The sequence below is a fragment of the Durio zibethinus genome, chromosome 19 (genome assembly GCF_047325235.1).
Source record: "Durio zibethinus cultivar Kanyao isolate XHJ-2024 chromosome 19, ASM4732523v1, whole genome shotgun sequence".
NCBI classification, from domain to species: Eukaryota; Viridiplantae; Streptophyta; class Magnoliopsida; order Malvales; family Malvaceae; genus Durio; species Durio zibethinus.
Genome location: NC_143180.1, coordinates 7,204,922 through 7,228,159, shown reverse-complemented (window position 1 = coordinate 7,228,159; position 23,238 = coordinate 7,204,922). Strand labels below are relative to the sequence as shown.

General features: G+C 28.5%; 3 protein-coding genes across 8 annotated transcripts; all 3 read right to left on the bottom strand.

Annotated features, from left to right (window-relative positions):
- Positions 1 to 5,566: 5,566 nt before the first annotated feature.
- LOC111309870 (uncharacterized) lies at positions 5,567 to 7,082 on the bottom strand. Its single transcript, XM_022908865.2, has 2 exons — positions 6,861 to 7,082; positions 5,567 to 6,683 (listed from the first exon to the last, which is right to left on the bottom strand). Exons 1-2 carry the CDS (start codon positions 6,909 to 6,911, stop codon positions 5,931 to 5,933), a joined length of 804 nt encoding a protein of 267 aa, XP_022764600.2. The 5' UTR covers positions 6,912 to 7,082; the 3' UTR covers positions 5,567 to 5,930.
- An 8,174-nt stretch (positions 7,083 to 15,256) lies between these two features.
- On the bottom strand, positions 15,257 to 18,762 carry LOC149513409 (Shugoshin C terminus). 6 transcript variants are annotated; one of them, XM_089749002.1, is made up of 11 exons: positions 18,626 to 18,762; positions 17,870 to 18,189; positions 17,716 to 17,753; positions 17,484 to 17,592; positions 17,347 to 17,370; positions 17,180 to 17,242; positions 16,778 to 16,946; positions 16,641 to 16,692; positions 16,345 to 16,524; positions 16,035 to 16,217; positions 15,257 to 15,910 (listed from the first exon to the last, which is right to left on the bottom strand). In XM_089749002.1, exons 2-11 carry the CDS (start codon positions 18,023 to 18,025, stop codon positions 15,601 to 15,603), a joined length of 1,284 nt encoding a protein of 427 aa, XP_089605128.1. In that variant the 5' UTR covers positions 18,026 to 18,189; positions 18,626 to 18,762; the 3' UTR covers positions 15,257 to 15,600. The 6 variants fall into 6 exon arrangements, with proteins under 6 accessions (XP_089605128.1, XP_089605127.1, XP_089605131.1 ...); XM_089749001.1 differs by having other exon boundaries at positions 15,258 to 15,910; positions 17,870 to 18,048; positions 18,626 to 18,732; XM_089749005.1 differs by having other exon boundaries at positions 15,258 to 15,907; positions 17,870 to 18,048; positions 18,626 to 18,732.
- A 521-nt stretch (positions 18,763 to 19,283) lies between these two features.
- On the bottom strand, positions 19,284 to 21,982 carry LOC111309868 (heparanase-like protein 2). Its single transcript, XM_022908864.2, has 9 exons — positions 21,760 to 21,982; positions 21,625 to 21,661; positions 21,342 to 21,528; positions 21,082 to 21,236; positions 20,770 to 21,003; positions 20,494 to 20,683; positions 20,283 to 20,408; positions 19,867 to 19,966; positions 19,284 to 19,788 (listed from the first exon to the last, which is right to left on the bottom strand). The coding sequence occupies exons 1-9, from the start codon at positions 21,973 to 21,975 to the stop codon at positions 19,465 to 19,467; spliced, it is 1,569 nt and encodes a 522-aa protein (XP_022764599.2). The 5' UTR covers positions 21,976 to 21,982; the 3' UTR covers positions 19,284 to 19,464.
- Between the last annotated feature and the right edge of the window lie 1,256 nt (positions 21,983 to 23,238).

Below are 23,238 nucleotides of genomic sequence, written 5' to 3'. Positions count from 1 at the left end.
ATAAGTACTACGTCCAATAAAAGGTCTTGAAAAGCCGGATTGGAGAATTTGTTATGAAGAAGCGAAAACAAAGCATGGTAGCTATTATTGTTCGAAGGATGATTGCAATTAAATTGCCCATGTGGGTTGTGCTCTTGAATAAAAATGGATGTACTCCATAATTGATCTTGAAAATCTGGATGAGGCTAGTGAAATTGTGGAGCCTTCCATCACTTGTATCATGGAAGTGAATGAACGTGGAGCAGTAGAGGTAAAACATTGCAGCCATGACCACTGCTTAATTTTAGGAGACAAGATCAATAAACATGATGATAAACATTGTGACAGGTGTACGCTATTCATCTCAGCACCGTTTTACTATTGTTCGGAATGCGATTTCCTTCTCCACAAGTCTTGTGCTGAATTACCAAGGGAGACAAATTTTTGGTTTCATAAATACCTCTACACCCTTAAATCAGATGCTAGTTTCAAGTGTAACCTTCGTCATCACATATGCAACGGTTTTAAGATTGAATGAGCATACAGGTGTACTAAGAAATGCAATTATGCTTTGCATTTAGAATGCATTACACTTCTACATGCAGTGAGACATAAGTATCATAAACACTTACTAAAACTTAGTTATCATGATGAAAATGATGACCCAGAGCAATGTTACTGTGATATTTGTGAAGAAGAAAGAGATCCAAATCTTTGGCTTTACTATTGCTCAATTTATGATAATTCTGCTCACCCTAAGTGTGTTCTTGAAAAATATCCAACTCACCCACACCCCCTGACTTCCGTCCAGAAAATTTACTAATATCCTGAATATGTTCGCCGTGGAAAACCTTGCCAAGATCTATCTCTTGAATGTGTTACATGCAATTTTATAGCCCACTTCGATTGTGACTAGAAAGAAGATTAATGCTTCAGTCTTCTTGGAATGCTGCTATCCATGCCATATATGGTTGGAGAGAAATAAAAGGATTATGTTGTAGTTGTTGTTGTCGTCATCGTCGTCCAAAATGAAGATTATGTGTTAGTTTTTTTTTTTTTTTTATATGTTGCAAATACAATAATAAATACATCGTTATGTGGTAGTTGAAATAGCTTTTGCTAATGTTTCTGTACAATGTCATCTATATACACTCCATTGCATTGTGTACATGGCTAGAGAGAAATAAAAGGATTGGCAATATATATATATATATATATATATATATATATATATATATTTTTTTTTTTTTTAATTCTAAATATATGTTTAAAAACATTAAAATATTTCTCCGTTTTCTTACATGCTAGTTTTTTACCCGTGCATTGTGATTATTATATTTATAATAATATTTAATTTAGTTAATAAAAAATCACAATAGAATTTTGCAGATTCAAAGTTTTATTTTTATCACTAAATATTTGTATCTTCTCTCTTTTTATTTTTTTATTAAATTTATATATTTAATGTTAAACTCCTTGATTTGATTTTTTATTTTCATAAATTGAAAGTATAAAATTTCAAAATAAAATTATAATTTATCAAAAAAATTTTCAAATAACTTTTTGATCTCTATCTTAATTTGGAAAAGTATATTAGTAAGTATTTAAGAAATTAAATTTTTAATTAAATTCATGTCATAAATTTGATTGCTTAATTGATAAAAAAGAGAAAATTGCTATATATAAAAAAGTTTACATAAAATCTAAATGCAGTAAATAATTATAGATTCTAGGAAATTATAAGAAAAATTGATAATTAAGATAAAGTGTAACTAAAATTTAATAATGAAGCTGGTAAAAAAATAGAGAATTTTGAAGTTAAAGATAAAAATATGATTTAGAAAGTCAAACCCAAAAAATTCATCATATTTTAAATCATTCCTCAATTTCCTAAATATTTATTTTCTCTATATTTACATACACCCAGAAAGTTCTATTCATTACAAAAAAAAAAAGGAAAATCATTAGAAAATTTTAATTTAAATTTTTTATCACCGTAATAGAATAGAATTTAGAGTATGAGCAATAGAATTAATATATATATATATATAAACAAAAAATTACATGAAAATTAAGACATAAAAACTTTTTTAAAAATAAATCACATACCTCAGAAAAAAATTCTTTTTTTTCTCTAAAAAGATCATTTTTTTATTTTTATTGATTGTGTAAATCATTGTAAAAAGAAAAAGAAACTAAGAATAGGAAAATTTAAGAGAGGAAATAGAGTTTTAAAAAAAAACATAAATGAAAAAAATACTTTTAGATGAAGAATTTGAAGAAATATGGAATGGAAGGAGTAAAGAAAAAAGTTTTGGATGAAATAAAATAGTAAAAACCTATTATATTTTCAATTCTACATCAAGTATTTTAAAATATAAATAATTAAATATGTTTTTATCCATTTATTTGTATGGATATTTTTATCCATTTATTTACTTGGAGATTTAAAAAATGTATTAAAATAGATATTTTTAAGTCTTTATATCAAAATTTTTAAATAGTAATTCATGCATACACTTATCAATTTAAATGAATTTGAATATTTTAAATGGATTTAAATAATACTAAATAAAGTAAATAATTATATATCCTTTTATTTTTTAAATTAATATTTGAATAATTATTATTATTTAATGATTTAATTTAAAAAATTTTGATATCTGATTATTTTGATAATATTTAATATAATTATTTATTATTATTCTATATGTCATTCAAAGAAATAATCCACCTCAATGTTCACATAAATAGATTTTATCAGATTTTTATGCATATTATAATATAATGTTATATATGATTTTAATTCTAAATATATTTTTAAAAATATTAAAATATTTCTCCTTTTCTTCCAATAAAATTGTCACTTTCTAACTTCATTTTGATTAAAAATTTTCAACTTTGATTTTATTATTTTAAATATTTTAATGTATTAAATTTTACAAAATATTTATCTTAGAAATACTTCTTTTAAAGTTTTTAGAAAACATTTTTTCATATTTTTTATCAATTATAAATATAAAATAAAAAGAGATCAAAACAAAATGTCATCACGTGACAATTTTATTGGGAAGGAAGTAAAAATATAAAAAATTATATATATTTTTTAATAATATACTTAAATTGCCTGGTCCATCTGTAATTTTAAGCTGTTAACTGTACTCTTTGTTAAGTGTAGGATCATAACAACATAATTTACCAAAGCTGTTCATTTCCGGTCATTTGACGGTTTAGAAGTAGGCCCAAGGGATCATTAACCCTTTCATCTGGTAATGAAAAATTTTTTCTCCTCCCAAAAATTATAACCCAAGCAACAAGCCCATAAATTTTTCCATCCTTTTTTGGGCTCTTTGTTACCAATTGGTCCCTAACTTACTTTGAGTTTACAATTATACTACAATTATACTCATTTCCAGTCATTTAATGTTGCATACAGAGCTGATATTTTGTAAACTTTTTTTTTATATATATTTTTATAAATATATTAAAATAATCTTTCTTAGTTATAAGTATTTTTTAATTCTACTTAAAAAGAATTAAAAATAAAAGTTTCTATTGCAATTAAGTTCAATTTATACAATTATACATGACAAATAAAGTATTTTTTACAATATATGATAAATAAAAATTTTTATAATATCAAAAATTAAAATTGAATATATGTTACAAGTTAATAAAAATATAATTTTGAATAAATTAATTACAACTTATAAAATTTGACATATTCTAACCTAATTTAAACCACTCATTCAAGATTCAATTTGGTTTGACTTTAAAAGATAATGATTTGAATTTGAAAATGATCAAAATTCGAATAATTTAGTGTCAATCCTGAATAACTCAAATAAAAAATAACACAAAATTAAAATGATCGAAACTCAAAATAACAAAAATTCAAAAATAATCTTATCCTAAGTGATTTGATCTAAACCTAGGCACACCTTTAACATAGAGGTGGCAAAATGCATGAACAATACGAGGTCTTACACAACCCAATACGGTCTATAACTTTTTAATTAGATTTGATAAATCATGTTTTGTATTATATAAAATATTAATAATTCATATATTTATATAATTTTTTTATAAAAATTATATATTAAAATTTATATATTTTTATCATATTTTATATAAAAATAATATATCATAATTTGTATCATTACAAAAATATAAAATATTTTTTATTTTGTTAAACTTGCATACAAATTTATTAAAATTTTAAATTATATTATTTTTTTATTATATTATATTATTATATCATATTTTAAATTATTAAATTTGTTTATAATTAAAACCCATGCTTGCATAATTTTTATTATGGGTCGTATCAAATCATGATACCATGGCCTATCTTGTCAGCACGACTAAATTCATATTGTGTGTAAGTTGGTATAAAGATCACAACAAATATTGTAATTTGAAAATTTTTTACGTTTTTAATGATTTGACTCATTTCTTAACAATTTTTTTTTTTTATACTTTCAACAAATTGGCCCAAAATCTCACTACAAAAGAACCACAGCAAATGGCCCAATAACAAGCCATCGCGCTAGGTTAGGCATAAACCAACCTTGAAGATCTTGGGTTCCAGGCCCTGTTGGGCCATCCATCTTGACAATTAAGTCGTGCTAACTTGGCTCTTATTTTAATTGCACTGGATCAACCCGACACACTACAGTATCGTACCAGAAACCATACCTTGCCGGATCAGCCTAGCCCACCTTTTTTACCTCCTCTACTCTGGCAACATCCCTGTAAGTTCCCCTGCAGTTTTAGACTGGGTTTCTTTTATTTAGTTCCAATCCAAAATCACAAGCTAAATATATGGTTAAAGAAACAGTTGGTCTGGTAACAGAAGACACTTGATACACACGAATTGCAATCACTGTCATTTTATTATTCTCTTTTAGACCATAAAAATAAATATTTTCCAGTGAAATGGGGCCAATCCAGGAGTCTGATACATTGGTAGACCCTGAAAAACGTGTGGGACCTATTACCGGTGAATCTTGCGCAAACCAGCATGTGCCCTGCATGATTATGGCTAAATCTCTCATTGAATGAGTAAACATCTTTAATTTAGTTCCTATACACTTTGATGGAATTGCTGCATCAATTGGTCTTAAAGCAAACAATGACCTTGACCCCTCCATGTGAAGCAAACCATTATTTTTGAAGGGTTTTTGTCTACGTTTTCAAACTAGTTTTTGATAAATTGGCACTGAATATGCTTTATGGGAGTTCATATATGTGCATTAGTCATGATAGTGAAATCTGATTAGTTGCGCTTTTAATGGCAGACATTCACCATGGATGGTAGGTGTGCTTCATGGAATGAGAAAAGGTCTGGAGATCTATCATTGCTTTGTCTGTTCATACTTTTCATCATTAACCAACTTTGATACTATAACCATGGGCAAAAGCAAAGAGAAAGGAATGCGAACCCAAAGTTTACATGATTAGTTTATGCAGCTACTATTAAGAAATGGTATCCACCAGATTTAGAATTTAAATTTCAGTATTTGTAACTCCTTCCCCTTAACCCCGGATTACGGCCTCCTAAAAAGAATGAAAAAAGCACAAGGCAAAACATTAATTTAATTGTAACATACAAATCTTCTCAAAATTTGGCTACATCAGAAATTTCATAAAAGGTTCCCTACTATAATCTGGAAATTTTGGAACTTCATTTCGGATTCCATTCATATACATAATTAGAAAAGTGATGCATAAATTAAAGACATTTTAAGTCTCCATCCAACATTGGAGGGTAGTCAAGATATTGGATTCCTAAGCAAAATTAAACTAGTGTACAAAATTCTGAATTGGCACATAAATGGCCACCCGATTCATGCCGATTTGCCACCCGATTCATGCCGATTTACTCTTCTTATGTTAACAGCATGAAAAGAATGGCATATTAGAGAATTAAGGGATGCAATTCGTATTGTTCAGTGGAGAACAACCTTCTGGTACTTGGTGTTAGGAGAAGAATCAGAGCCTTCGTAGTTCTCTGGACCCCTCTTCTTGCTTAAACAACCAGTAAGATTGTTGAAAGAGTCTTGGTTTATGAGTTGCTGAGAAGGGGAAGAGATGGCTACTGGAGGAATGTCGATGGAGGTAAGTTGGGGAGGCGGATGCTGCCATTGAGGAAGCGGTCCTGCCAAGATAAGGTTTTGCAAAAGTGGACCAGCATCCTTCACTGCCTGCAGCAGCTTTCCCTTCTCAGGAAGTGGCATGTTAGCTGCTAGTTTCAAGGCCTCTTGTGGAAGTGATGGTTGTGGTTGTAATGGCAGATTCATCGTGGGGGAAACTGAGTCTAAACCCGGAGATGAAATCATACTTCTATTGCTATCAGGACTGGAAATATGCTTGTTGGAGTCACCAGGTTTAGATTCATCTTCACTGCTAGAAACCCCAGAAAGTGAAGCAGTTTCTTGCTGCTGTTCTTGCACTTTTTGTTGCTGCTGCTTCTGCTGTTGTTGCTCTTTCTGTTGTAATTGTTGCTCAAGTATGAATTTCTCCAACACCAGCTTCTGGCATCTAGCACGAGCTTCATCTCTCTCTTTCTTTGTTCTGCTTAACACATCTTTGAGATGAATCAATTCAAACTCTCTTCTTGTAATATCCTCCTTAGCTGATATTAATGTTGTCTCTAGCTCCAATGTTTTAAACAAGAGGGTATGCTTTAACTCTTCCATTCCCTGTCAATTGCAGAAAACAGTTTGAGTGATCAGAGTTCAAATCTTGGCAATCTCTGATGCCAAATAAATAAATAAAAACTTTGCTTAAATCCACAATGTACAGTACTAAAACAAGAAAAACAATTTCAGACCCCATTGAGAGCAAGCAGGTCTAAAGATCTTAAAAGAGTCCCTCACCTCTTCCTGATAGAAATATCCCCAGCTTAGTGGACTGCATTGGTCTTCCATTGCTTTGCCAAGGTCTAAATCAGAGTGACAAGTTGTGAAATGTGGCGGTTTCTAAGCCTTTGAGGTTTTTTAGCTTCTTTTATAAGAGTTGAAAAACACTGTTCCTGTTTACATCTAGCCTTTCCCTTTTACTTTTTTTTTTTTTGTCATTCATGGGACAAGAGGTTGGACAAAGAACACATCAAGCCAAAAGCTGAGATAGGCCAAAAAAATGTTTTACTATATCTACCTTTCATACGGTTAGATTCTATGTAACACAAAGACTTTAAATTTTGTATATAGTGTGAAGGGAATGTGAATTCAGCCGTGAAAGTGGAGAAGCCAAAATCCTTTTAAGTCGCAACTTTTTGGCTATATGCGTGCTCTGCAGTAGGTGGACTACGTGATAATTCATATATTTATATCATAATTATTTATGTTAAATATATATATATAAAATATAAAAAATATTATATTATAATTTATATTGACACATTTAAATATAAAATACATTTTTGAGCTTCCCGAATCCGTATAAGTTTCTGGCAAATTATTAACCTGTGTCTTTTCTTTTTTTTTTCATATTATATTTTCTTGTTGTATCCAAAATTACCAAGTCTAATCCTTTCTTTACACATGCACACATTTGAAAGGCAAATTTTCATGAACGTGTTGCATAAAAAGCTAGATTGCAATTGGTTCATGAAATAGAATAAAATAGGATAGAAAAATTATTCCAAATTAAAGATAACTCCTTTTATAAGCTTGAGAATGGTTTATAATAATGATCATCTACAGTCACTAAATTAATATAATTTACTTGAATTAGAAGTCATTAAATTGTTAGGGAATTTCCATCTAGCATTGGGCATGATCAATGAAAGATATCATACGCTATTATTCTTGGCTTTTTTTTTTTTTAAAATTAACTTTACCTTTTAAAAGGGTGGACTGACCACCGGGAAAGAAATCTATCATATCCTCTATATATAAAAATATGAATTTCAAAATTATTAATAGTAATTGATCTAAATATTCTTATAAATTTTTAAATTAACAAATTTATCTTTAAATATATAATTTTTATTATTTTATTTAAGTTAATTTAAATAAACTATAATCAAAAATAGAATTTATGAAAAATTAAATTACTTAAAATTTTAATTTTAAAAATGTTAAAAGTAATTGACTAAAATATCTTTAACAAATTTTTTATAAAATTTAATTTAAATGAATTTTTTTATTATTAGACTTTTTTTTTTTATAATTAGACTAAAAAAATGGTACAAGTGATTGATTAAACCCTTAATAAAATTTTAATTCTAAAAATATTAGAAGTGATTAATTAAAATATTATTAGTAATTTTTTTAAAATTTTAATTTAAATGATCTTATTTTTATTATTAAATTTACCTTTTAAAAGATTGGACTGACCATCGGGAAAGAAATCTATGACATATAATATAAAAGGATCAAACCATTCCACCGTGGTTTTAGGTTGACGTCTTATTGATAAACCACTTTAATCCTAAATTTCCAAAGTTTTAATTTTTTTAGTGTAAAAAAATCACAACCTAAGATAATAAAGGGGATTGATGGATTTCACTTTTTTAACCAACTGAATTAAACCTTTAAATTAATCTGACATTCTAATTCGAGAGGTAACGCAACTTATTAATAAAATTTTATGTAACAAAAGAAATCTAAATTTAAACTTAAGAATTTTTTGTTTTGAAAACTTTATAAGGAATGTCATTTTATTCCAAAAATCATATAAAAAAGATTGGTTACTTTTCTTTTAAATATGCATGGTAGAAATTTTGGATATGGCAAAGTGTTTTTTTAACATAATCAAACTGCTCAAAGGAACAACGTTTAGTCTGCTGCTGGGAATTCCTTGGTTAGGCTGAAAGAGATGATTAAAGCCATCTGATATACAACTACTTTTTTTTTTTTTTTGTGCACTATAACTACTTTTTTGCCTATAGAAGAATTAGCTTAGGTTTTCTTTTTTGACCCTTTTAAAGAGGAAAATGTTGCATTTTAATAGAGAAGATACTATACCATAAAGCATACTCGCATGGAATGTGATGTTGCTTTTTGACAACGGGGAATTTGCCAAAAAAGTTACCCTATCAACACTATGGTGTATTCAGCCTAATTAAAATATGATACATTCAATAGGAACAATACTCTTTAGACTAGTTCAAAATATAATAAAATAAAAGATGAGATAAAAAAAAAGTTAGTAAATTATTAAATAACACTATAAATATAAGATAGAAATATATTGAGACTCTATTAAGGATAGAGTATTTAAGATTTTTTTTTTTTTTTTGTATTTGAGGTTTTTAATGATTAAATTATGATAATTCAATTAAAAATTTAATATTATATCAACAGAATATATACGATATGGTTGATTTTAATAATGCTACTTGGATAATAAAGAATGTTAGATTTTTTAAAATATAAAGCTTAATTGCTAATACTATATGAAAATTAAGACTTTACTTTTTGTACTACTTTAAAATATATTATTGTAAAATGAAGTAAAGGATGTAAATTAAACAACATCATTATATATTTCTAATCCTTCACACTTTCTTTAGAGGTATGAGGAGGTAAAGAGATATGATTTTTTTTTTTTTTTTTTTGCCATCAAAGAGATATGATTTTTTTTATGATGAAATTAGAGATATGATTGTTAACTTATGGAATTTAGATCCTCTCACGTTCCACCGCATATGCCCAAAAAAAGTGAAAAAGAAAATTTTTAGGGAGTGTTTGGTTTCGGATTCATAGATTTTAAGAAAGAAAATAATTTCGGGAGAAAATGACATTGAAGGAAAATATATGAATTTTACATTTTGCTAATCTTAGATAATGTAAAATTTTTGTATTTGATTAGAAGAATATAAAATTATCTAATAAATATTTTATTATATTATCTTTGATGACACGTGAATGAACAAGCGATTTATTTAATATGTAAATTATTTAAGTAAAAGTATTTTAGGTTTCATTAGTCATATAATATATATAATAATAAATTTTATATGTAATAATAAAATTTTATCATAATATAAATTTTTTTATATTTTCAACAAAAATAGCTTTTTTATCTTAAAAATATCATTTTTATTGAATTTAAAAAATATATATTTTTATATTTTCAACAAATATCACGCTTTTTATCTTTAAAATATTTTATTTTTTAAATTCTAAAAAATAAAAATTTTTCATATTTTTAACAAATACCGTATTTTATCTTAAAAATATCATTTTTGTTGAATTTTAAAAATTAAATAAAAGGTAAAATTATAAAATTACTACATTCATAAGATAAATAATATTTTTTATATAATCCGAAAATACAATTAAGTGATAGTAAATTGAACAAAAATTTCACTTTTTCTTTAGAATTTTAAAAAAATTTCAAAAAATGAGAATTTTTTATTTCCTCTACTTTCTCAGCTTTTAATACTATTAGAATTGTACCATTATTGATATGGGAGAAAGTTTTTGAACCAAACTAAAAAATGGGATAATAAAAAATTAGATTCTAAAAAAGAAAGTGATTCAAGATAGAAAAAAAATTTCAACCAAACGCCCCGTTACTGTTAGAGGTTGGTGGATAACATTCTCTTCTAGCATTTCTTTTATGACATGTTTTTTGGCATATGTATTGACTTTTTCAATATAAATATTTAATTAAAATAATATATTTTAAAATAAAATATAAAATCAAAAAATTTAAATTTAAATTTAAATAAATTATGTTGTTCTCTCTTGCCCTTTATGCAACGCACCCTAAAGAATCAATTTAAAAAAACATAACCAATTTCTAATTTCTAATTTTAAAAAAAAAATCCATTTCTCATTTCTATTTTAAGATAACACTCGCATCAAATTGGTTAGTTAAAATTAAAGCTTTATCCATCAATTTTGAGCTTAATTGGTTTCATATCAAATATCATCACTTTGAAGGTTTTTATTTTTTATTTTTCATGAATTTTCTCTATTTTCTTTTAGAATTTTTAAAGGTTTTTAGGTATTTACTTTTGTTTGGTATTTTAAATTAATATAGTTGAATTATTTTATTACTATTTTGAGAGTTTGAGTTAAAAGTTAGGATTTTGAATTTTAAATTTATTTTTGTAATTTAAATTTATTATATATTTTTAAACATATACTTTTTTCACACTTAATATATTATGTTATATAAATTAATTTTTTAAATATGAAGTTATCTATAATAAAATTTTATTATTTCTCATAATGAATTAAAATTTTAAAATATTAATATTTTTTTAAAATATTTTTATTGGTTTAACGATTGATCCAATTGATCTAAAGATTGAACTAGTAATCTAGTGACGCTACATCTTAAACGGTTCATTATTTGATCTAATGATCTGATTTTGATCATTAAGATTTTTCCTAGAAAAAATAAAAGTGTTTTTATTTTTTAGCCAAAACAGTATTTGATTAATGGGTGTTTATATGTATTTATTAAAATTAATTAATTAATATTATTATAAAAATATTTTTGCATTTAATATAATATTTTCATCAAATTCAAAATGAAATAATGCATTAAATATAATTTTTTGTTTTCTTATATATCATTTTAATCAATGTCATTAGGCATCAATTCATATTTTCATATTTATATGTATATATATATATATAAAAAGTTTTACAGAATGAATTAAGTTTTACAATAAAATGTAATTACAATTCAATTATAATTCTAAATAAATCTTATTATTTTCCTTTTATTAAAAAAGAATTGTATCGAATTTTGAGTTTAAATTAATTGATTCATCGGTTATTTTTAATAAATGACATTCAATAAATTTAAATTTTAAATTTTAATACTTATAATATTTTTTATTAGTAAATTTTTTTTTCTTAAAAAAGTCATATGGTTCAATTTAAATTATTTATATACAATAGCTAAATAACGATCCTAATCATAATAAATATCCACATTTTTCAACATGTGAGGCCACGCGTATGTTTACAAACAACCATTCCCCACCTTGAAATTCAATATTCAAAATAAATACATTCTCATTTGCTATATCAATTGAGAAATCTTTTGATTATTGTTTCAAAAAATAGGATAGTCCAAAAAAAATTTTTGACAATGAAACCTCACCACAATTTGTCAAGATTTTGTTGTATTTCAAAGACCAATGATCAAACACCTTCCCTTCTCGAATACCTCTTTTTCTTTTCTCATCCAACTTGAAATTTTGTCTAGAATTATGTATACATTGGGTTTCTTTTAAATTTTCTCTCTCAAAGATTTTCAAAAGCCCCCAACCAAAATTTGGTAAAAAAAAAAAAAAAAAATCAAATGGTAGGGTCCTCAAACTGCACATGAATCCCACTTTTTAGACAACAAGGATAACCCTTCAAAGAAAAAAAAAAGGTCTTGTGGCTTCCAATCAGACCAATCCCAATCCCAATTTTATTGCTCTAACCCTAAACCCATGTTTACGTGTGGGTCCTTCATCCCTTCCCACATGAAATTATGGTGCACATCACGCTCACATTTGCACATGTACTTTGCTTTCGGGTAACTTTCGTCCCTCTCCTAGATTTTTTTTTTCGGTGGGGTCTATTTTTTGGGGGTGCAATCAAAATCTGACATATTGCAGCCTCGAAATTTTGCATTTTCAATTGCGTTTTATTCAATTTCAACGAATAAACAGAGTTTGTGAGGGACGAATACAAAGGGTCTTTAGAGAAATGACTATGGAAAACTATTATTTCATGAATTCAATTCAGCAACTTGATTCCATTTAATTCAGTTTATTTATATAAATTATTTTTAAAAAATAATTTTTAATAAACTTAAAATTTAAATTTCAGCAGTTATATATATATATATATATATATAAATATTAGATTAAGCTTGAATTGTTCCATTCAATTTTTTTTAACCTCATAATTAAACCTTTGTAATTAAATTTGGAATTTTTTTTCCTTTCGATAATTAGAAAATTGTTGGATTCAAAGCAAAGTTCTCTTTTAAAGAGTTAAATTTGATTATTACCACCATCTTTTGAAACTCAGATTCACTACTACTGTAATTCAATACTGACAAACCCCTTTGTCACAATCACTAAAGAAAAGAAGACGAAAAAAACAAATAATTTCAATGAAAAAACAGTATTGAGGCAGCTAATGCTGTAATTAAAAAAAAATTTAGTTGAATTATTTGGGTTTAATTTCTAACAATGTTGAAACAAGACACATGGTCTTAATTCAATACCTTTGTTTTTCCACTTAAATGGCTTTTCACATAGCTTTCATCCAAAATGACCAATTGTCCTCATTCTTCAACTCAAGTCTCAAGTTAGTTAAGTGAAATTGAAATGTTGAAGCCAATTGACAATAATTTTATTACCATCAATAAGTGATAATAAATTGATGTTAATCTTAAAATTCGTTAATTTTTTTTTTAATTTTCAAATTACATCTTTCTTTAATAAAATCTAAACTATGTTAGGTAGATATTAAACTACTTGATCTAGTGGTCAAACAAATTTTAAAAAGATATAAGGTTGGGGTTCGACCTCAGCCTCGTCCCCTTTTTTCTTGCTGTAAGATTTTGTCCCCTTGAAACCAATAAAAGAAAAAAATGTTAGGTAGACTTATGAGAATTTAGAAAAGACTTTTTTAACTTCAAAAGTCGATTAATAATGAAGAAATATAAAGTTCTTACAAGAAAGTTAGGAAAAATTCATGCTTTAATAAGGTAATCTTCTTCTAATTAACCTAATGATGATATAGACGATTAAAGTCCAATTAGATGATTGACAATCAAATCTTAGAATGTGACATATTATATTTATCTGATGTAATCTTAATGAATTTTCAAAATGAAAAAAAATTATTTTTAATTTTTTTAATACAATTAAGGGTACCAAAATTTTATTTAGATTTAATCTTACCTTGATTTTAAGAACGTATTTTTCCTCAACTTAATACATTATTTACTCTTCGAATACTCACTTAAAAATTGAATTTTAATTGATCAAACTTTGTATAAAAAATTATAATGTAAAAATATAAATAATTATAAATATTAAAATTTGAATATCGAATTTTGAATGCCAAACTAAGTGGTGTCAATAAATTTATTTTTAATTATTAGGTGACCTCAAATAATATCCAACAAAACAAAAGAATTACATGGTAGATTATTTCTAATTGTGCAAGGACGCGGTTTGGGGGGGATGCAAAGCAATGGGAATGATATTAAGTTAGTCTCTCTTCCCATTTCCTTTCTTCTATGCATGTGAAAGTTCATGGGCAATGGACCCACATGTTTTCTAGTTTTTCTTCTTTCTTTATTTTTTGTCCTTTGTTTGGCTACGAAGACAACTGATTGGATAAATAAAGAGGCAAGCCAAGAAATTATATTGGTAGATAATGGAGAATACAAACAAAAAATTAAAGATAGTCCCAAGAACAACGAGATCTTATCACGGTTCAAATAACATGTTTAATTGTCGGATTCATGATTTTAGAATATCCGATTTGTCAATGTGTCATGTCATATAATCTTTAATCTGAATCTGTCTTAAGCATTACAAACAAGAGCCAAAAAAAATACAGTCAAATAAAACTTAGATCATGCATCGAATCAATCTTACATGTGATTAGTTATATAGATAGTTTGTATGTTTTGGTACATGTGAATCATGGATAACATGATTTTTTTTTTTTTTACATGGTGATGGATTTTTAATTAATTAGGCTTTATGTAAATAAATCTATTAGAATTGATTTGAATAAAAATGTAAGAAATTATTTTTTATAGCTTTCTCATGAATTCAAACTTAAATAATCAAGAGAAAAATACACTCTTTTTTTCATTTGAACCAAATATCTATCAATAGATAACATGAATTTCTTGCATGTGACAAAACCTAAGTTCAAATGTCATAAAATCTATAGTTAACATACAATTGTCTGAATACAATTATGCGTCTTTTGTCTTTGTACTCTACTATAAGTACTTTTTTTCTTTGACTTGATACTTGAATTGGGCTCAATCCAGGTGGATCTGATGCCCAGGAAAAGAGTGAAGCCCCTAGCCAGACTACTATAGTCTAGACATAAGGCCAGCCTATTTCTTTGCAGCCTACCCAACTTGAAAAAAACAATTCCTAAGGGCCCAATCTGCCGTAGCCTATGACATTACTTAAATTCATTACCATCCATAATTTCTAATCACCATTCATACACGTGAATCCACCATCCCCGGCTCTTCCCTTATTTTTAGGAGATACGAGTTGATACGAGTCATTTGAAAATTTTTAGGAGAATTCTCTTTCAGGACTCCCACACAATCTTACCATCACAAAAACTTATTTGAAAAAAGGATAACACATTCAACCTGCAAATGTATACCAAACTTGTACAGACTATTCAAATACAACCCTGTTAACTACTTGGAAGTCAATTTCAGGCGTTTTCCAATTGTCATGCACGGATGATGCATTGGCTTAGAAATGTAAAGAAGTTAGAAGCAATTAGGGCCAAACAGAACAAGGACAGTTTTACAATAACAGATTATACAGAAACAACACCATTGTGGTACATAGAAATTAGATGCATCTCAATTCTCAACCTTCTGCAAAATATACCCTTAGAAAAATGCAGGGTAGAAGCAAAGATAATGAACTCACTCTTCTCTTCGCATCTTCACATTAAGTGGAATTTCCTTGTATGATTGGACCTTCTCAGCTGCTCTGCGCAAAGGCCTTCCCACAGATATCCTTCTAAGTTCTTGAGCTTCATTTCTAGGGATCATACTTCCTTCTACGTGTTCACTTTTGACCGATGAACCAGAAGATATTGGACCACTCTCATGCACCTTATCATCACAGGAAGAAGAAACAAGACATTCTTTATCATCTACCTCAAACACATCTTCAGTTGATTCTGGTTCTCGGGCTTTAAACCTAGCAGATTGCCTTCTTAGACTTTTCCTGCTAGAAAAACATAAAAGAAACCACAAATTTCCTTTTCGTTGTGAGGTTTTCAAATAAAAATCCAAAAATTACGCTGTTATTGGAAAAAATATTTGCACAAAGCAATAGAAAATGCACAAAAAACCTTTTGTTGTGGAACCCCTCCTTGTCTTGGACTGGTTTAATATTAGAAGGGCCACTCTCATGCACCTTATCATCACAGGAAGAAGAAACAAGCAATTTTTTATCATCTACCTCAAACACATCTTCAGTTGTTTCTGGTTCTTGGCCTTTAAACCTAGCAGATTGCCTTCTTAAAGACACCCTGCTAGAAAAACATAAAAGAAACCATAAATTTCCCTTGTAGTTGTGAAGCTTTCAAATAAAAACCTAAAGTTTACACTGTTAATGGAAAAAAAAATATTAGCACAAAGCAATAAAAGTGTAGAAAAAACCTTTTGTTGTGGACCCCCTCGGCTTGGACTGGTTTAATATTAGAAGGACCACTCTCATGCACCTTACCATCACAGGAAGAAGAAACAAGCAATTTTGTATCATTTAACTCAAACACATCTCCAGACGTTTCTGGTTCTTGGGCTTTAAACCTATTAGATTGCCTTCTTAAACATACCCTGCTAGAAAACCATAAAAGAAACCATAAATTTCCTTTGTCATTGTGAAGTTTTTAAATAAATTTCCAACTGTTATTGGAACAATAATTTGCAGAAAGCAATAAAAGATATACAAAAACCTTTTGTTGTCCACCCCCTCCTTGGCTTGGACTGGTTTAATATTAGAAGGGCCTGAAGCAGCATGCAAGCAATAAGTGAAGATGGTATAATGAACAACATTAACAATTTTCAATAAAGTTTCTATCAAGCAAGTTACATAGGCTTTTTGATTGCCGCCTCCTGTTTGTATTACAAGGTTTATTCTTTCCATCTTCTTCTTTAAGGGATTCAGCTGCCTTGCCACACCTGTTTGTATCACAAGGTTTATCCTCTCCGTCTTCTTCTTCAGGGGATTCACCTGCCTTGCTATACTTGTTTGTTCCCACCTTCAAACCATGGGAAAAAAAATCTGTAACTAACATGATGCTGATAACAAGAATCAATCTAGATGCTGGAAATTATTCTATTTAATAACTCATTCCAGATGTTGGGCATGCCACATGTTTAGCTTTCTTCTGGTGACAAACACAAAGATTTAATAATCAACAACATAATATAATCATAACCTGACTATCATGCACTTAGATGAGTAGACTATTCCAAAAAAAAAAAAAAATACCTCTGACTTTATTACTTTAAGCACAGCATTTTTACATCCCAGCTCATGTTTAAGGGCTTTTAGCTGAAAATGAAAAGAACTCACTGGTCAAGTCCCAAAATATACAATAGCACAAAAAGGACTTATCAGGACCAAGTAAAAGAAACTTAGATGTCCTGAAAATGTACCCTATCTTTGCCTGAATTAAGTTCCTGCAAAACCAAAGTAAGGCATCAACCTCATCAGAGGATCATAATATCATAAAAATATTCCCCCTAGAGTTACTAAACTGAGAAACAGACAACTGCAAAAAGTACTACGGTACCGCTAACATCTGGCTGTTTGCTTGGGCAAGTAGCAAGTTCTGTTGCTGAATCTTCTCCAAATTGATTCTCAAATTCTGCAACTCAATTCCACTCAATTCAATGACTTTACTATCAGCCAACATTAAGAAAAACCCCATGAAGAAGAAAGTCATGCCAGACATAAATAACAGCAAGCAATGGTTATTGGTTGAGAAGTGAAAGAAACCAAATAAAATCGATCATAGAGGATACTTTCGGTCCGCAAGAACTTTCATCAGTGTCATATTTTCCTGGAAGACAGATTAAATAAAATAAAATCACTCAGTAAGCTAAAGGAGCACAAAAAGAATCCAAGGGAGCAAAACCAAAGGAAAGAAAAGTGAGTTAATTGCAGATTAAAGTATACATCTTGGAGTTTGTCAATGTAATCTTTACTCCTGAGTGAAGCAGGTTGCTGCTGTAGCTTTGCACCTTGGGTCAACCCTTTAGGCCGCTGCTGTAAGTTGGTTATGTCACTAAGCCCTTTCCTTGGTGCATTACTGATCAAAGATTCGTTTTCCATATCCTTAACTTTGAGCTCATTAACTGAAATCCAAACAGATCTTTTAAGTCATTCAACAAATATAAGCCTGTCCAAATACCCAATCCTCCATGCGCAATTCCAAACCGAGACCCAAAAATATCTTCTTAACCTCTACACCAACTCAGAGAAATCAAACGAAACAGCTGCATTAGCAGCAAATCAAATGTCATCATTCCAGCATTTACTAATTAATCGTCCAAATAAACTAATTAAGAGATTCTAATCTCACAACCAATTTACAAAGTGTAATTTACAGAAAAGATAAAAAGAAACCCAAATCAGTAATCAGTTTTATTTAATTTTATGCAGAAAAATTACATTCTAGGATTAGGGTTCGTTCCCCAATCGATTCCATGGAAAAATGCGATTCCCCATCAGAATCTTCTAAGATTTAAAATTAGAAAATTTAACGAAAAGAACAAGGAAAGGATTCGAAAGATTCGGTAAAATCACCTTCCGAGGAGAAAGAAATAATGCTTGTAAACAATTGACAAATTTTATTAAAAAAGAACTAAAAAAGTCCAACAAAACTCGGGGAAAAATCAAGAAATAGAGAGGCGTTTAAAGGAATCGAAGTACCTGAAACGACGGCGGTTTCTGTGTCGAGAATGCTAAGATTTTCTATTGTGAAGACTGAGCTAAAACCTTACCCTTGCAATAAAAAATAGAAAAACCCAGACACGCTCTCTCTCGCTCTCTCTCTGAATTGAATATGGGAGGGAAAGTGGGAAAGGAAATATAAAGGGTAAAATAGTAAAATAAATTGGTGGTTCAGACTTCAGACGCAGACTTAACGGCTTTCCATGCCTAAAGCCGAACCTCTTTTAAAACGTAGGCTTCTTCCAATTTTATAAAATAGTCTTTTGCAGTCATATTTAAAAAAAAAAATTTATTGATATTTTAAATATCTTATTAAAAATATATTTAAAAATCTCTTTATTCAATGTTTTTATAATATTTTGTATATTTTAATTAATAATATATTTAAAATCAAATTAAAAAAAAATTACCATAAAAATCAAATTACAATACTATTTATAAGATCAGGTATTGTTTTATGTTAAAAACATAATAACATGTTAGCATTTTTGTTTATAAACAGATTTAAAAATGATAAACATATAATAAATGTATGTATTTCTCCAGTCAATGCATGAATTTAAATCCTCTCCCATTAAAATAAAATAACAAAAAAAAAAAAAAAAACCATAATCTTACGATAAAAACAAAAGAAAATGGCCAAATAATCAAATGACTTAATTATTCCTCATAACAGTTACGAAAACGAATTACAAGCCAAGAAATTTTTTTTAAAAAAAAAGGAGAACTAATTACACTACATAAATGGAAACCTAGCTCAAAACCTAACTAAAATACTAAAAACCATTCTTGTTCCTAAACAATAGAAAGAAAAGATTCTAAGCGCAGGCAGGCGCATTGAAGTCTTTTATAGTAACATATACAATTGAATGGGTAGCAATAGTGATTGGAGTGGAAGCATCCACAAGCTTTGGATTCAGCTGGGGAATGTTCAATGAATCTGAGAGTACCAATGGAGTTCCATTCAACAAAACAACATCACTTTGAATGTTTCCATCTTTTGGAGTCAAATGGTACTCTTCTCTTTTATCGCCACCTTCGAATCTAACATTAGGCCTCACATGCAGGTTTTGATCATGCGAAAGCTTGATCACGAAGGTGTTGTTTTTTGACAAATTGATGAAAATGAGAGAAATCCCAGGCTGTCAACCCAACAAAAAAAAAATTAGAATGATCAATAAGATTGGATATTAGTAAATTTTGATCAGTCAGAAGCTTACCTTTTTCTTTGCACAATGAGAATATACACGCAAATATGGAGAACCATTGTGAGTTGCAGAGAGTACTTTACTTCCCATAACCTGGTTCCACAGAAGTGCACTGCCCAAAATATTGTAACATATTAGAAGGAAAGCTTACGAACTGTTAATGCAATTAAACATATGCCTGAAGAGTGAAATATATAACTGGAACCCGAAGTCAGATCAGTTGATTTTTAAAAGATGATATCTAAAGTGTTTGCTCCGGTATCTTTTGTATCAAAATATATATAATTTACAAAGATACACCCTAACAGTTAGAACTAATTATGATTTCGAGATGAGATTTATGTGACCGGAGAAATACATTTTATTATGTAGTCTAAGATCATATGTACCAAAAATATTATAAGATAAGAATATTATTGGATACTAACCCATAGTAATCTGGATTGGGAATAAATGTTGTAGTATTAAGGAGAGCATAGTTTCCACCAATCAAAGCTTGTCTGCAGTAAACCTTGTGGTTGTAAATGGATGTCATCCCCAGCTGGTCGAAAAACCTGTCAGATTCAAAAGTTAATCGCTGATTTTTAATCTGCCATACACAAATATTAGTGGGTGATTGGACATGAATAAAACCCATACCAAAATCCATCGGCAAAGGTACGGGAAACATCTTTGCCACCACTGTTATAAGCTCCACCTGATTCCCCAATCCAAGCTCCTGACCATGGTGCAAGCTTGTCGACGGCGTTTGAAACATCTTTAAATGTCTGAGCAATTCGACTTAGGTAAAATGGATCCTGAACATTCTTAATCAGGTCTGGACTATCACCTGCATTCATCATTCAAAAGAACCAAGTATATGTACCGGATTTTCTGAGAAACATTGAATTAACGTAAATATAAATGAATATATACCAGGTCCAAGATTGTAGATATGGTGTGTGACTCCATCAAGGACATCTGGTCCTGTGGCTTTCAAAAAGGTGTTAAACCATTCCTCTTCGTAAAAGCCTCCAGGGCCCAGAACCTTTGGTTGGGTACTGACATTCGGGTACAACTCTTTCACGAGATTCTTAAGTACTACAACATCTTTGCCATATTGTTTAGCCTCCACCCTTGCAGATACCCCAGATCCACAAAGTTCATTTCCTGTTAAAACATTGTATTCATCATGAAAATGTGGACCAAAATTTGTAAAATATCAAAGTCAATCTTATATTTACTTACCAAGTTCATATGAATCGATTTTGTATCCTTTGGCAATAGAGTACTTCATGAGATCCCGAGTATTTTGTGGATTCCAATCACCAACCCAAAGATCCTTCTCAGTTTTAGACTTTTTTCTTCCTATAAGAGCATTCAAGCTGAATGTAATCTTTGCTCTGCAAAAAACATGAGTTTAACAGAGATCATATCTGGTTAATGTTTTGAAAACGAAAAAATACCAAAGGTTGAGTATAATGTAATTAGAGTAAATGATTTAATACCCAGTTCGGTTGAAAAATTCATTAAGTTGATCCCATCTCTTCATGTCAAGGCACCCTTTTGAGAATCCAAACAGAAAACCCTTCTCTTTTTTCTTGAAATGATGGCATCTCTTAATCTTATTTCCAACGTTGTACACCAATTGGTCTTGCAATGAACCTCCAATTCTGATTCTCAATGGATTGAATGCTGAAAAATATAGTTTACCACAGTTAGGCTGAAACTGTTATTATCAATGAAAATATATATACTCATGAATTTCAATAAAATAGCTTCAAAACTCACCCTTTATAGCATTTTCCATAATCTTGTTTTTCAAATCCTACAAAAGAAAATTTGTCCCAAAAACAAATAAACATGTTAGATTTAAAGAAAATATTTATACTGAAATCAAAGAGAATAAATTATTATTATTATTACCAAATGGAAAAGTCCAGACTTTCCCCAAGGACACTGGTTATAGTCACACTTCTCAGGAGGCCACCAATCAATTGTAACACAAACAAAATTATCATCCGTTTTAGCTATTGAAGTTGCTCCTTCAATCACAACTTCAACATTTTCTGCTGCCAACGAGAGTGGAAGTGAAAACCACGACAGAAATATTATGCCAAAGATTACGCCTCTGAAATCCATCCTTGTAGAATCTGAAAACTACAGCCAAAAAATTAATTATAAAAGTGAATCACAAATAATGTTATACAGACTCTTTTTATCAAACTTTTTTTCTAATTAAATTTTATTTTATTTAAAATATATTAATATTTAATAATATAAAATTTTATTTTTCAAAAACTTTTAATAAATAGGTTTTTAAATATATTTTTATAAAAATTTTAATCTAATAAAATATTAAAATATCAATAATCAAATTGACAAAAAAAAAAAATAAAAGTCAGAACTCAAACATTATTTACAGCAAGAGGAAATATTTTATAGTTTGTATAAATAGTTTATGTTAAATGAATAAGGCATCGTTTCTGCTTGATAAAAATTCTTAAGTGGTCAAACCATAATCATTAAAAAGGGGTTAAAAATTAATTTAGTTTCAAACAAATTTGGCCTTAATTGGACACAAAAAATATATATAATTTTGAGAAATTGAAAAAGAAAATCATATATAAACAGCAAATTATTTAGAAAACAGGTTTCAAGACAACTCAAAATAGATTAAATTGAGTAAAAACTTCTGTTAATGACAAAAAAAAATTCCCAATTTAATTACGGTCGTGGTTGGTTGAATCTATAACTATCATAAAAAAAAAAAAGATAAAACAAAAAAAAATACATGTTAAACATGCATGATATCTAGGGAAGAATTAACTGTAGAAACAAATATGATCATACCAGCAAGAGCTAGCTGGGTTAATATTAGAACTCAAGAAGTGGATATGAAAAAAAGACGAGCTGAATGAACATTTATATATATTAGTAGCTCCTTAGAGTTGGAGTTGGATTCGGAGGTGAGCTCAACTGCCGATAGATTTCAACTCTCTTTAGATGTTACAACAAGATTAGAATATTTCTTGACGTGAAAGACTTTATATGAATCAGAACTGTCTTTTACCAATCAAAAACCTAACTATCTATAAGAGATTTAATTAATATTTATAAATAAAAATGTCGATGCTTGATAATATTATGATTTTTTGTTGCAAAGATGAAATCTATTATAATATATATTTTATTATATATATATATATCTACATTTACATCTATTTATGATTTATATATATCTATTTATGATTTATTATATCTATCTTCTAGATTTTCTATATAAAATTTTGACGAAATCAGATATTTTGACTCATTATAATTTTATATAGTTAGATTTTTCTAATTTAACTTCATTTTTAAAAATATATTAGTAACTAATATATGAAAAATTGCTTTTCAAAA

Excerpts from the sequence above, each read along its gene's own strand:
- LOC111309870 (XM_022908865.2), bottom strand. The coding sequence starts at position 6,911 with ATGGAAGACCAATGCAGTCCACTAAGCTGGGGATATTTCTATCAGGAA. Across the intron at positions 6,684-6,860 it reads GATATTTCTATCAGGAAGAG|GGAATGGAAGAGTTAAAGCA; the intron begins GTGAGGGACTCT and ends TGCAATTGACAG.
- LOC149513409 (XM_089749002.1), bottom strand. The coding sequence starts at position 18,025 with ATGGAAAACGAATCTTTGATCAGTAATGCACCAAGGAAAGGGCTTAGT. Across the intron at positions 17,754-17,869 it reads ACATTGACAAACTCCAAGAT|GAAAATATGACACTGATGAA; the intron begins GTATACTTTAAT and ends TCTGTCTTCCAG. Across the intron at positions 16,218-16,344 it reads GAGGGGGTCCACAACAAAAG|CAGGGTGTCTTTAAGAAGGC; the intron begins GTTTTTTCTACA and ends ATGTTTTTCTAG.
- LOC111309868 (XM_022908864.2), bottom strand. The coding sequence starts at position 21,975 with ATGGATTTCAGAGGCGTAATCTTTGGCATAATATTTCTGTCGTGGTTT. Across the intron at positions 21,529-21,624 it reads TATGGAAAATGCTATAAAGG|CATTCAATCCATTGAGAATC; the intron begins GTGAGTTTTGAA and ends TATATTTTTCAG. Across the intron at positions 19,967-20,282 it reads CCCAATCCAGATTACTATGG|TGCACTTCTGTGGAACCAGG; the intron begins GTTAGTATCCAA and ends TATTTTGGGCAG.